Source organism: Triturus cristatus, chromosome 1_2, assembly GCF_964204655.1.
Source record: "Triturus cristatus chromosome 1_2, aTriCri1.1, whole genome shotgun sequence".
NCBI lineage: Eukaryota > Metazoa > Chordata > Amphibia > Caudata > Salamandridae > Triturus > Triturus cristatus.
Genome location: NC_140580.1, coordinates 449,817,673 through 449,832,342, shown reverse-complemented (window position 1 = coordinate 449,832,342; position 14,670 = coordinate 449,817,673). Strand labels below are relative to the sequence as shown.

Sequence of the window (14,670 nt, the reverse complement as noted above, 5' to 3'; positions counted from 1 at the left end):
TTTACACAATGTCACCCAGCTATTTATCTGCAAATGCTACCGAACTTATACAAATGTGTAGCAATGGCACGATTTCTGCTGGCCGTTATTAATTACAGGAAGCAGCTGTAAATAGAAATGGAGTGATCACACACTTGATGACTGTTTATATATACATGGTTTTATATAGAAGAACTTTTTGTACTTTGTTTTAAACTTGTATTCTAGTTTTTAAAGTTTGTCATGAATGTATTTTTGTAGCTTTTTATGGTTCACTTTGTGATTTCGAATACAGCTCATTTTGACTTGACTTGAATATCTGAAATGTGCATAAGATACGGGTTATTTGTACACCTCTGAACTTGGGATTAATCATACTTTAATGTTGTTCAAAAGGGCTTCCTTGCAAACACATGCTTACATTTGGAAGCCAAAAATAGAGAACAATCTAATTGGTAATAACAAACGTTCTTCTATTCTGTATTCCCACATCACTACTCGAGTGGCTGGGCCTAGCGCCCTCAACACAAAAGCCGCAAAACCTGACCTGGAGAAATAACAATTCACCCAGCAAAATTAACACTTATTTTACGATGTGAGTAGCTGCGAAATTTGGGCCTGGGCTCTGCAGCCTCTCAGGGAAAGCTACCAAGCATACCTGAAGATGGACATTCCAAGAGAGTCTGGTGGGGTGGTGCTCATGTGGATCCCATGAGATTTCTTACCCATAAGGCCTTGCAAACTTCAAACATTGTCTAAAAACACACATTTTCATCACTTTTCTGTGAGAAAGTCCCAGAATCTACAGGAATCAGCAATTTTTACACCTAGCATTCCTACAAGTCTGTCAATAACAGTATCCCCTTGCATACCTGGGCTTAGTGGCTGCGACAGGAAGGGATCACACCAGAAACCATGTGAAGACCATATTGGCTATGAAGAGACACAAAAGAACTAACTATTACTTTAACTTGCCACCTACTCAGTACCTCGGCATACTTATGGGACAAGGCATGAGCCCACTCCAGCCACTGTTCACTTATTATGGCACCCACAGGGTTTCTTGTAAATACATTTTTTTTAAAAGCTGCTCCTTATTAACATTTTACTGTTTTGGAACAGCCAAAATCTGGTAGATAAAATATTCATGCAAAATCAGGATTGATTTTTATTTTTTAAATCTAATACTGTTTGTTCTAAGAGCACAAGACTAATCTCAATAAATAACAATAACCACAGGATTAGCCACTAAGTTTGGAGTCCGGAGCAGCATGCCGCTTGCCGTTAAGTGCTTCAACACCTCCCCAAGAGAGGTATTGCTGTGGTAGCTAGTCTAAGGTAAGGAATCTTCAGCTAGAAGTCTTTATCAAATGAACAAGTTACTTACCTTTGGTAACGCCTTATCTGGTAGACACTCTGTCTAGATGAAGATTCCGTACTGACCCACCCATTCTCCCTGCTCTGCAAATGGATTTCTAGGGCCCTAGTTTTCCACACCAGTGGTCACTGTACTTTGTAGTTCTGCGCTTCAGGTGTGTGAAATCGCAAAAAGTAACTGACGTCCGTGCGCCTGGGTGGTGCCTAGATAGGCACTGCGAAGTTCATTTCTGGCGCGATTAAATTTGTCATGACCAGTACCGGTGCGTTGGGATACTGCTCATGACAAATTTCCAAATACAGTCGGACGCCTGGAGAGAATTCTAAGGTAAAGAATCTAAGGCTAGATAGTCTCTACCAGATAAGGCGTTACCGAAGGTACGTAACTTGTTGTTTAATGCTAATGGTAGACACGTATGTTTGGAATGGGACAAAAGTAACAGTTTTTGAGAACCAATTCTGAAACTTCACAAAAAAAGGTCCGGTCCCAGAGGGTTTTAACAGTTATTGTTATTTTCTTCTTTTCTGTTTGCAATGTACACATTGGCAACTCCTCTCTGTATTGAGGTGTTTTATGTCAATCTGGGCACGCATCCCGTGTTCTTTATGCTCCACATCACTATATAACTGCAGCTCCTGCCTCCAAAACATTGTTAAAGTATGCACAATGGGCTGTGTTTAGTTGTTTACTTGATAGACGTTAATTATTTCTGTGCTCTGTACAACTTGTGGTGCTTTATAACTAAATACCAATAAAGAAATTTTAACAAACAAAAGGCATGGGTGCAATTAAACTATTTATAACCTTTCTGTCCAACCACATTATAAGAACGCCATGGCAGTCAATATTTGAAGATGTTCAAACAAATGTACACACATGTCTTGGACCAGGATATAATAATTTAAATTCAACTGTTGCTAAACATTTAATGGAATCAGGTCACACTATGACACAATGAAGATTTCAAATATATAGACATATTGTGCATCAATCTATATGTGAGAAAGTGCCATCTTTCTTGCATGGTATGCCCCCACTTTTTGCTGAATTGCTGATGTACTTTGACTGAGTGTGCCCTGGGCTCCTGCCAATCAGGTGCCCAGGGCCTGTGTTCCTTCTCTAACACTGCATTGAAGCCTAAACCCAATTGGTATCTCTGGCCACATGTCAGCCCCTAGTAAATGGTACCCAGGGCCCTTTGATCAGAGAAGGCCTCTAAGGCCTGTAGCACTTATTGTGCCACCCTTAGAGGCCCTGTACCCTGACACACACACACACACACACACTACCCTTGCAGGCTGAGTGTCTTGGTGCAGAACAAAACAGTCGACATGGCACACATCCCTGTGTGCCATGCCCACAAACACACTGCCCTGGCATACCTCAGTCACCCCTCTAGCTGGGTGCCCTATGTCAGTGGTGTGGGTACAGGTGTATGAGCCCTGTACCCCTACAGTACCCAGGTCCATTCCTGTGCACTGTAAGTGAAGTTCTGCCATTAAGAGTATATGGTGCTGGGAAATCGTCACCATGAACTCCACAGCACCATGATGGCTACACTGAAGACTGAGGTTTGGTATCAAACTTCTCAGCACATTAAACCCACACTGATGCCAGTGTGGGATTTAATGTAAAGTGCACGACAGAGGGCATCTTAGAGATGCCCCCTAAAACTACCCAACAACCAGTGTCCTGACTGAGAGGCTGCCTAGGCTGCCACCCAGCAGACATGTTGCTGGACACCTGGGTAGAGAGCCATCCGCTCTCGTGGGTCTGCAACAATGCACATCCTGGGCGAGGTGCTAGGTCTCCTCCCCCAGGATGAGCAGCGGAAGCTTCAAAGGCATGCTACCTTTGTGAGCTTCTCCAGGCCACTAGCTGTACTCAGCAACTGGCCCCCACCGGTTCTGACCTCCACTCTGGCGATAAGATCTGCAGGAAAACCAAAGTGAGGAAAGGGGGTCTGCCAGCCTCTGCCAACCCCACCCCTCAGGTGGGGGAGTCGAGGTGAATCACAACTCCGGGCTCTCGCCATCTTGAGGATGGGGAGCTCTACCCAATCAGGACTAGGCTCCTGCCCCCCTCCCACTGGAGAGTGGCAGGATAGGAGTTGTACCCACCCCAGGGAAGGGACCCATTGATCCCTGACCTTTACCTACCTGTAACGCCCCTAAATTTAGTGTTTAGGGGCACCCTGAACCTTCCTTCCTCAGATCCCGACTTTGAAACAAGAAGAAAGAAGACCTGCTGTGCAGCTGCTAACAAGAGGACGACACCAACTGACTTGGCCCCAGCCCTACAGGCCTGTCGACCCTCGAACCTGCTCCTGCTAAATCCCAGCATCTCCAGTGGTCAACAACCTCAAACCCCGGAGGACCTGACTGCCTTGCTCATCTAAGACGGACTCCCACGAGCAGTGGTTCTGCTCAAAGCAAGCAACAACCCCTGGTGCCAGCCAGGAACCGCGAATCCAGCACACTCCGCACCCGCCCGGCCTGTGCCTGAGTGAACAAAGACCACGAGGACGTCCCCCCCGGCGACTGTGACCAAGAATCCAGCACCCAAGGACCCTCCAACGCTCCCGGCGACGCCTGCAGCCTCACAACCAGGGACCCCTCCAACCGCGAACAGCAGAGGGTAAGATTTCCTGACGCAAAAAGACACCCCGGCACCCTGCGGCCCCCTGTACCCAGCTTCTGGGTGCCTACCTAACCTACAGCTTCCCAACTTGCCTCTCGAAGTGGTGGTCGCACCTGAAGAATCGCCGTCCCGAGCTTGCAGCCTTTGTTCAACTTGCAGCTTCTCCATTTAAATACAGTGAGCGCCCGACGGCTCAAAAGCACCCTGCACCCAGCCGCCCGAGTGCCCCTGGAAGTGCAGCATCTATCCTATCTTACTTCCCCACTTGCCCTGTGTAAGTGACCAGGAGCTCAGCTCCCACAGCCGCATCGCCTGCCCTCTAGCAGCCACCAACCAAAGGCCCCCCTGCCCGCCATAGGCTAACATTGGGCCTAACTCTCTCTCTCTGCACCCGGCTGCCCCTGTGCCGCTGAGGGTGTACCAACTTTACCTACCTGACCCTGGGAGACCCCTGAGTCTATGCCCAGAACCTTAACTCTGCCAGTAGAGTACTTACCTGAAAGCCGATAACCTACAATTTCTCCATAGGGTAACATTGACAGGTTTCACTTGGAAATTCTTCTAAGTGTTGAGTTTTGAAACATTCACAAAATCAGCCGATCAACGAAAACGAAATTACTCGCCTGTTATCAGGAGAGATCCCAGTGCTGGATCTTTGTGCCCAGCACTGACCCTACAAAGCAATTTCAACTGGGATTTTCCGATAACCAAACTTTCCTCCTTAGGATAACATTGCCTGGTTTTTGCCAGAAAATCTGTGTCGATTTTTGAAACCTACAAATATTCCTTAAAAATCGCCTGTACAACAAAAACGATTTCTTTCAACTGTTTACAGGAGAGGCACCAGGGCTGAAACCAGGATCCAGCCCTGAGTAAGAAAAACCTATGCAAAGTAATTGATATTGCATTTACTTTAAAATCCCCATTGGGCTCAATGTTATAATTGTGTTGAACTTGTGTTGCCTATTGCAACAACTGTAACTATTGCATTTAAGTCTATTGCTTATTGAAAGTATTTAACTAACGCATCTCATTCTGAGAAAGTACTTTGATACCTACTTGTGGTTCTAAAATAAAACTACTATATATTTTTATATACAAAACAATTGGCCTAGAGTTCAGTTCTTGAGTGTTTGAGACCATTTGCTGACTGAGTGTGTACAACACATGCTTTACACTGTCCTCTGATACTGCCTTACTGCTCGACCAAGCTACCACTTTAGAGAGTAAGCTCATATCTAACTTTAGCCTCGGCCAAACCTCTGGGGACTGTGGACTCTGTGCACACTGAACCTTACTTTGGTGCAGTATGTTCGTGGCATGTGGGCTGCTGAATTCATATCTGTGCATAGATCGCCGCCTAGTGTTGCGTCCGGATGATTGCACATTGTTGTCCTGGAAGAGTCTTCGAAGTATCACGAGATAGGTGGCTCCTCCCCTGGACTACAGTGCGCATGGGCATCCTCTCCATCCTTAGATTGTTTTTTTCCGCCATTGGGTTCGGATGTGCTTATCTTAGCTCAAGTTAGGAAAATTTAGTTTAAGGCCAAAAGGCCTTTAGTTCTCGTCGGTACTGTTCCCGTTCGGTATCGACCAGTTTCTTTAGTGCTTTAGCACCTTCTTCAAGCTTTTCGGATCCGCTTGGTCCGAACATCGAACTTCGATCGACGATGGAATCGAGGACTCCCTTCAAGAGATGTCCTTTATGCCACGCGAAATACCCACACATCGACGTCCACCCGGTATGCAACAAATGTGTCTCACCGGATCACGATGAGTTGAAATGTATGGCCTGCGCCCGGTTCCGCTCGAAGAAGACTCTCCAGTATCGACGGGCAGCGAGATTGGAGGTGCAGCAATCGGCGCCTACCACAGCCAACATCTTTAGCACCGAGGACGAAGACGCCGAGAGCGTAGAAGACGTAGACTCTAGCCCCGCTTCCGAACACGACTCAAGATCGGAAGACGACAATGAGGTGATCTTTCAGGGAGAGGAAGTCGTCGAAGAGGGAGGAGACTACAATGAGTCCCTTGGGGCCGAGGAAGATAGCTCCAGCGAAGAGCTAGGCCAACCCGTCGATACGGAGGCCGAAAAAATAAGTCGTCATGAGGCTCAGGTCGAGGGATCGCCTACGGGCCTTACCCAAGATCGATCTAACGGTTCTTCGGCCCCGCCTCCAGGCCCGGCCTCGAACATTTCACAGGAGCCATTATTATCGCAGATGACTGGATTCCCTTCAGCGAAACCGAAACCTTCCATCGCACCGGTTCCATCGAAACCGAAAGTGAAAATGGTTGCGATCGGCTCGAAGCCCTCCACTCCTTCGACGCCGGCAAAGGTCATCGGCTCCGACCGCGCCAAAAGAGATTTCGGTGCCGAGCTCACCGCAGCGAATCCGGGCGCCGAGCCGAAGAAGAAAGCCCTCGGTCCACACACGGCACCTCGGCCTCTGGCACCGAAGATTACGGCCCAAACCACCAAAGTAAAAGTGGCCAACCAGTCTGCGTCGACGTCGAAGACGGCGGCGCCTGCCAAGTCATCGACTCCGACGAGCGTCGATACCTCCCTTCGGATCGACCCAAAGACTGCAAAGAAGTCGGATGCCGCTTCGACGCCTACTTCCAAGGTACCGATCGGTTCCAAGGCGCCATCTGCATTCAACGTACAACAGGTCTCAGCATCCTTGCAACGCATCAGAGACCGGGCAACCCTCCACTCTGTCGGGTCCCGACACGCACAAGGCCGCAAAGTCACACTCGGTGCCGGCGAACATTACGTTTGGGTTGCCGCCACCCACGGCGCCGAAACTGTTCGAGATTCGGACACGTGTCCGCCAAACACAGTCCCCATCCACTGGACAAACGGCTGTCGAGCCTTCACAGGCACAATTTATCGACGCCGACACTGGTAGGTTGATGCTCCGCAAGCGGAAACTCACGCAAGAAAGGGGATTGGACTCCTACAAAATTCCTCTCAAACACAAATTGCCGGCAGGATCAGAACCAGTGCTTCATGAACACTTTCAACCCTTCCATCAGGATCCACCGTCCTTTTCTCCTACGCATTCAGAGGCAGACGCAGGAGAGGACTATGTAGGGGATGATACCACCTACCCTGGGGATATCGATCCTGATGATCACTTGCAAGACCCAGATCAGGCATGGGATGACCCCACCGACCAGGGTACCACACCAGATACTCCTGACACACAGCTTTATAATATAAAGACATCTCCCACAGAGGACACTGCTGCCTTTAATGCCCTCATAGAACGGGCTGCTGCCAATCATGGAGTGGAACTCCATTCTGACACTGTAGAAGAAGACTTCTTAGTGGACACTTTCGCCTCCTCTGAAAAAACTGTCAAAACTCTGCCAATGTTAAAAGGAGTTCTAAAACCTGCAAGAGACATTTTTAAAGAATCAACCAGGGCACGGGTGCTGAACCCCAGAATCGAAAAGAAGTCCAAGCCTGCACCCGGAGACCCTATGTACATTAGGGGTCAGTTACCTTTAGACTCCATGGTTGTTGCTAATGCTCGCAAAAGAGCCCACTCACAAACAACGGGTGATGCTCCTCCCCCAGACAAGGAGTCCAAAGTGCTGGAGACATCAGGCCAACGGATTGCAGCGCAAGCGGCAAACATCTGGCGTATTGCCAACACACAGGCACTCCTGGCCCGTTATGATAGGTCCCACTACGACACACTAGAATCACTACTATAACATTTGCCAGATGAACATAAAGAGGCAGCGGAGCTCCTTATCGGAGAGGGACAACTCCTTACCAATGCATCCATCAAATGCGCACTGGATGCAGCCGACACTGCGGCGAGGGCAATCAACACAAGCGTCCTGTTGAGAAGGCACGCATGGTTGAGAATCTCAGGCTTCAAGCCTGAGATTCAGAACAATATCTTAAATCAACCAGTCAACCCAGACTATTTATTTGGCCCTGACGTCGACACTACCCTCGAAAAAATTAAGAAAGACACTGACACTGCGAAATCAATGGGGGCTCTGCAGACGCAGCAGTTTCGTAGTGGCTCCTTTCGTCGCCCCGGGAATAGAGGAGCAGCTAGAGGTCAGGGGTCACAGCAGCAGTACACTAAAGGGGGCACACAAAGTAACTATGATAAAACCACCAGAGGTGGATATCGTAAATCCAGCACCAAAGGCAGAGGACGTGGGTATGGCAACACCAGGTCCTCCCCCAAAAACAAACAGTGACGCCCTCTCCCTGCCCCCCGACCACATCACACCTGTCGGGGGGGGAGACTCCAACGGTTCCTGTCAGCGTGGAAAACCATCACCACAGACAGGTGGGTCAGGGACATTATCCAGCACGGTTACTGTCTCGAATTAACGTCCACTCCACCCAACATACCGCCAAAGCACAGCCCTATGTCCGTAGAGCACTTGGCATTATTGCAGCAGGAAGTGCTAAGTATGCTGCAAAAAGGTGCAATAGAGGTCGTGCCCGTCAACCGACAGGGGTGTACTCTCTGTACTTCTTAATCCCAAAAAAGGACGGTTCGCTCAGACCTATACTAGACCTGAGACCCCTCAACCACTACATTCTCTCAGAGCATTTCCATATGCTCACCCTACAGCAGGTTCTACCGCTACTCAGTCAGGGAGACTTCCTAGCCACACTGGACTTGAAAGATGCGTATTTCCACATACCCATACACCCATCACACAGGAAATATCTCAGGTTCACTATTCAGGGGCATCACTATCAGTTCAAAGTTCTCCCCTTCGGAGTAACAGCACCCAGGGTCTTTACCAAGTGCCTAGCAACAGTGGCTGCACATCTACGGAGACAACACATTCACGTCTTCCCTTACCTGGATGACTGGCTTGTTCAGGCAAAGTCAGCCCAGCAATGTGCCAGCCACATGTCCCTCACCATTCACCTTCTTCACAGTCTGGGATTCTCACTAAATTACCCAAAATCAAATCTCCAACCCGCACACATACGACAGTACCTGGGCGCGACCATAAACACTCTGGCAGCCACAGCTCAGCCAAATTAAGTGAGGATCAACAGCATGCAATTGCTGATCTCAAAGTTCAAACCTCAACACTCCCTTCCTGCGCGAGTGTTCATGCAGTTGATAGGCATGATGGCCTCCTGCATTTTCATAGTCCCGCACACGAGACTACATATGCGCCCGCTTCAGGAGTGCTTGGCACGTCAATGGAATCAGGCTCACGGACAATTAAAAGACCTAGTATTGGTGAGCGGTCGGGCATACAACTCTCTGCATTGGTGGAATCCACAAAACCTTTGCAAGGGCCGACCGTTCCAAGAGCCCGTTCCACAAATAATACTGACAGCGGACGCCTCTCTCCAGGGTTGGGGAGCTCATGTACTCCGTTACACAGTGCAGGGACTATGGACGACTCAGCAAAAGAAGATGCACATCAACGTTCTGGAACTGATGGCAATCTTCCTGGCCATGAAGGCATTCAAAGTACACTAGTGCAACAAAGTCGTGTTGATCCGGACGGACAACATGACTGCCATGTACTACATACAGAAGCAGGGAGGAACGCACTCTCCACAGTTGTCTCATCTGGCTCAGAGCATGTGGAAGTGGGCCATTCAGAGGAACATGTTTCTCATGGCGGAACACCTCCCCGGCAAGGACAACCAGATGGCGGATCTGCTCAGCAGACACAGCCACCAGATGCACGAGTGGGAGCTACATCCGTCAGTACTCCAACCGTACTTCCAACAGTGGGGTCATCCAGAGATAGACCTATTCGCCACAAACGAAAACGCAACATGCCAAAGCTTTGCCGCCAGGTTCCCACATCCGCAGTCACAGGGCAATGCAATATGGATGAACTAGTCCGGCAGATTTGCGTACACTTTTCCCCCAGCGCCATTGATACCGCTAGTGGCACGCAAACTGCGACAACACTCACTAACACTCATCCTAGTTGCTCCCACATGGGCACGCCAACCATGGTACACAACCTTTCTAGAACTTTCCGTGGTGCCGCATCAAAGGCTGCGGATCAAACCCGCACTTTTAACGCAGATCCATGGCGAAATTCTGCACCCAGATCCGCAACAGCTGAACCTGGCAATCTGGCTCCTGAAGTCCTAGAGTTTGGCTACCTAAACCTGCCACCTGAATGTATGGACATCATCAAGGAGGCCAGAAGACCCACTACCAGAGCTTGCTACGCGGCTAAATGGAAAAGGTTTGTCATTTACTGCAATAACAATGACATTAACCCGCTGGACGCATCCATTCAAAACATCACCTGTTACCTCTTACACTTATACCGATGCAATCTGGCATACAACTCCATCCGTATCCATTTAACCGCGATAGCAGCCTATCTTCAAAACAGGCAGCACCTCTCTTTATTCAGAGTGCCTGCCATCAAAGCCTTCTTGGAGGGACTCAAACGAGTAATTCCCCCAAGACACCCACCGGCACCAGTGTGCAACCTCAATGTGGTCCTCACCAGATTAATGGGTCCACCTTTTGAATCTCTCCATTCATGTGAGATTCAATTCCTCACCTGGAAAGTAGCTTTCTTAGTGGCAATCACTTCGTTAAGAAGAGTTAGTGAACTCCAGGCACTAACCATTCAAGAGCCATTCACACAAGTTCACGCAAACAGAGTTGTACTACGTACCAACCCCAAATTCATGCCCAAAGTAATATCGCAGTTTCACATGAACCAAACTATTGACCTGCCTGTTTTCTTTCCGAGTCCACAAAATGTCGCAGAGAGAATGCTCCATACACTAGATGTAAAGAGGGCCCTCATGTACTATATACACAGAACTAGGGACTTCAGGAAAACAGAACAACTTTTTGTTGCCTTTTTCCCACAACACAAGGGCAACGCCATTTCCAAAGCAGGGATAGCCAGATGGATCATTAAATGTATTCAAATTTGCTATCAAAAAGCTAAACGCACATTAACGATTCCCCCACGAGCCCACTCAACACGAAAGTTAGGGGCGTCCATGGCTTTCCTAGGAAACATTCCTTTACAGGAAATCTGTAGAGCAGCCACATGGTCCACCATACATACATTTACCAAACACTACTGCGTAGATGTACACTCAAAACAGCAGGCAGCTGTAGGACAGGCTGTTCTCAAAACTCTTTTTCAGACTGCTGCAGCTGGCACGGGCAGCCACCGCTAATGGAGGGACTACTATATAATCTATGCACAGATATGAATTCAGCAGCCCACATGCCTCGAACTGAATATGCTACTTACCAGTATGCATCTGTTCTTGGCATGTAGGGCTGCTGACGTTCATATCGCCCACCCTCCTCCCCAGCGCCTGTTGCGGCTGCAGCACTCAGAATTACTGTATAGCATGGTCATCACTTACTGTATCTACTCCATCACTGCCACAATGGCGAAAAACAATCTAAGGATGGAGAGGATGCCCATGCGCACTGTAGTCCAGGGGAGGAGCCACCTATCTCGTGATACTTCGAAGACTCTTCCAGGACAACAATGTGCAATCATCCGGACCCAACACTAGGCTGCGATCTATGCACAGATATGAATGTCAGCAGCCCTACATGCCAAGAACAGATGCATACTGGTAAGTAGCATATTCAATACAGAGCCACTTTCTTACACTATACATTTATTAACTGCCACACCACATACTTGTAAGTTTTCCACAAAATCAGTGGATGCAAAAATGTCTCTTCCTGTGTGCAAGAGGGGAGAATGGGATCAAAAACCTGAACAATAAATGTTACTGGTACCGAGATTAATTTTAGTTGTCTCCTGCCACGCCACCCTTAAGAATAAATTCACCAGGCTGACTGACTTTTTTTTGGTGTTCGTTTGTCCCTCTGTGAAAAATGTTTGTAACCTCTAAATGTACTTCTTCCTTTGTTGTCATGATGTACATTAACTTGTTTCACATTCTTTTTAGGATGGAGTGAACTGGTTGGCATTTCTCAATAAATACAAACTTCATGGCATTCTCTGTGATGATATGGGATTGGGGAAGACTTTGCAATCCATCTGCATTCTAGCTGGAGATCACTTCAACAGGTAACCATTCCCTCGAGAACCAAAGTAGATTTGTAACGTTTTGTTTGGGGTTATGTCAACAATACTATATTTATTTTTTCAGGTCCCAGGTTTATGTAAGAAACAAATCAGTTGATAACGTGCCCCTTCCGTCTCTTGTGGTGTGTCCTCCAACACTCACGGGTCACTGGGTGGACGAAGTGGGCAAATTTTGTTCCAAGGAATATCTCAACCCTTTGCATTACACTGGGCCACCCATTGAAAGAGCAAGGTGAGACCTGGTTAGAGAAGCTCGTTTTGGAATGTAAGATTGAGATGTTGACATTTTAAATTTTGTTCCAGCAAAAAACATGTATGCTTCTATAGAATAACATGGATCAATGACTATTGATTTAGCTAAAGCGTGTTGATTTTGCCCTGAGTACAGTCATTCCTTAAACCTTTAACTTATCTGTTGAAACGTCAAAGGATAGCATACAGTATTGAGTAGCAATTTGTATTTAAGCAAGTGCTTTTCCTTAACTCTTATGCACTATTGCTTGTTCTTTTAGACTTGTAGCATTTCAAGACAGTGACCAGAGGGGGTGTGGAATTTTTGCTGTTCATTAAATAGGATAAGAAAATAAACTCCAGTTAATTTTTGGCCATGCCCCTGCACCGGTCTGAAGCTTTGAGTTTCTACCTATCTGCACAGTGTCATTTACTGAGAGCTTGTGCTTGCACTCTGATAATGCACTGCCACTTTTGGAGTATTGTTTCTCCTCCCATAGTGCTCTACATGTTGTTTTGTGAACCATTTGCTAACAGATTGGTTTTCCTTCATGCACTTTTGGGGCACTGGGAACCCTTATTTTGCATGGGTACAGGTAAAAAAAACCTGTACCAGTTGGACAGGGTCCATTGATCTTTTCCTCACTGAATGCATTAAGTTCCCCTCTAACTGGGCTTGGATAGTCCTTTGAGTGTGTGGCAGGGTTGTGTTTGTATCTGCATGTTGGTAGTGTATATTTTGTGTGAATGATGCCCTCTAAAAGAACACAAAGTATGCTGCACAAGACCTACCAGCTTAGAAATATACCTAAAGCAATGAAGTAGGCTGTTGCAGAGATGGACACTAGAGCAAAATTGGCTTGGTCGGCCCCTTGAAGCAGCTTCTGTTTTCTGTCTGTGCCAACAGAGCATGGAAGCTTGGCTGGGGATTATGCTGATGTGTAGTGGCAAATATAGTTATGACCATCATGTCTTCCAAGACGGAGGTCCTGGGATGGTTCAGGTGTTAAGCTGGTGTTATCTGGCTGTACATGATTGAAAGGCAGTGTGGTTATCTAGGGAAGAACCAAAAGAGAATGTCAATAGATGCTGTGATCCTCAGGTCTCCTTTGTTTCCAGACACTCCATATGTTCTTGGCTGAGTTGTCAGCGACTGAGTTTGTGCATTGTATTCAATCTGTGGCTCCGTTCTTCAATGTTAGATCTCATGTAATGCAGTTAGTTATGAACTTTTATTATTATTTTACTTATTTATTGTTTAAACAGAAAGGTATACTCCATGCAGTGTTTCTCCAAGAATCTGTGCAAAACCTTTTAATGCCCAGCCTGAGGAGTTTTTGAAAAGCCTGGGTTTGGGAAAAGTAGAAGGGAAACCATAAAAGTAGGAAGAGAGAAGACTATTCTGGTATGCTTTGGCTGCCATTGCATTCTCTCTGAATTGAAGTCAGACTTTAAATTCTTATTTCCTGTTTTCGTGCTAATCAGGATAATGTAGCAGCGTTAGAATTGAAAGGCAACAATAATTCTTCTTTTAGCAATAGAGCAGACAGAAACCTTGTTTCCGATCCTTCAGAACTTTGTCCTGATTTTCCTTTTTTATTCCCTGGCGGGTGTTGGTACCTGCTGATACTAAACCAGGCAGTGGCACATGCTCCTTTGAAGAACTGAGGTTTTGCTGGGCGATCCTTAAGCAAGACACTTTTTAGAATGGGTGTTTTGTGGCTTGCATATATTTATGAAAGGGAGGGCAAATTAAACCTATTATGCAGTCGAACCTTTGCCTAGTAAGTTCAATTTAATTAAATAAAAGCTTTATTCACTTTTTGCAACAAAATCATAAAAGCATACATAGTAAAAAACAGACATTAATTACATGATCTGAAACTTTACCAATACAAAGTAAAAAAGCGGACTGTCCTAAGTTTCCATTAAGGTTGCTTCAAAAAATTCATATTGCAATGGTTTTTCTACATTTAATTACACTTTTTAAAAAAGATACGATTAAGCTTGTAAAATATAAATTATCTAAAAATTGCAGTAATAAAGCGAGATGACATTGTCTGAGACCCAGCAACCTTAAGATAGGTTATATCCATCTCCTTCTTTGTGTTTCGTAAAATCTACAGAATAAAAATGCATGTATTGTCGATTGCTGGGGCATGTCGCATGGGCAGTAATTCAACATTTTGGATCAATCGTTTGTTATAGGGAAACTTATGAAACGATGTAAAATCCCAAGTCTAAAACGGGGCAGTACAAATCTGTCATAACCACTTAATATAATTTTTAAGTATGGCTGAATACCATAAGTGGTCAATATCATTTGGTTGGACTGTACCGTATGTCTTGAGGCCTCTGCTGAA

The 14,670-nt window shown here is 46.6% G+C and overlaps 1 protein-coding gene across 2 annotated transcripts in view; it reads left to right on the top strand.

Annotated features, from left to right (window-relative positions):
• BTAF1 (B-TFIID TATA-box binding protein associated factor 1) overlaps positions 1–14,670 on the top strand; it is an 852,875-nt gene that overhangs the window by 682,783 nt on the left and 155,422 nt on the right. For both annotated transcript variants that reach the window (XM_085606166.1, XM_085606165.1), the window contains exons 27-28: positions 11,937–12,058; positions 12,141–12,308. In XM_085606166.1, coding sequence (XP_085462292.1) covers positions 11,937–12,058; positions 12,141–12,308 — 290 coding nt within the window. The remainder of the gene's footprint in view (positions 1–11,936; positions 12,059–12,140; positions 12,309–14,670) is intronic.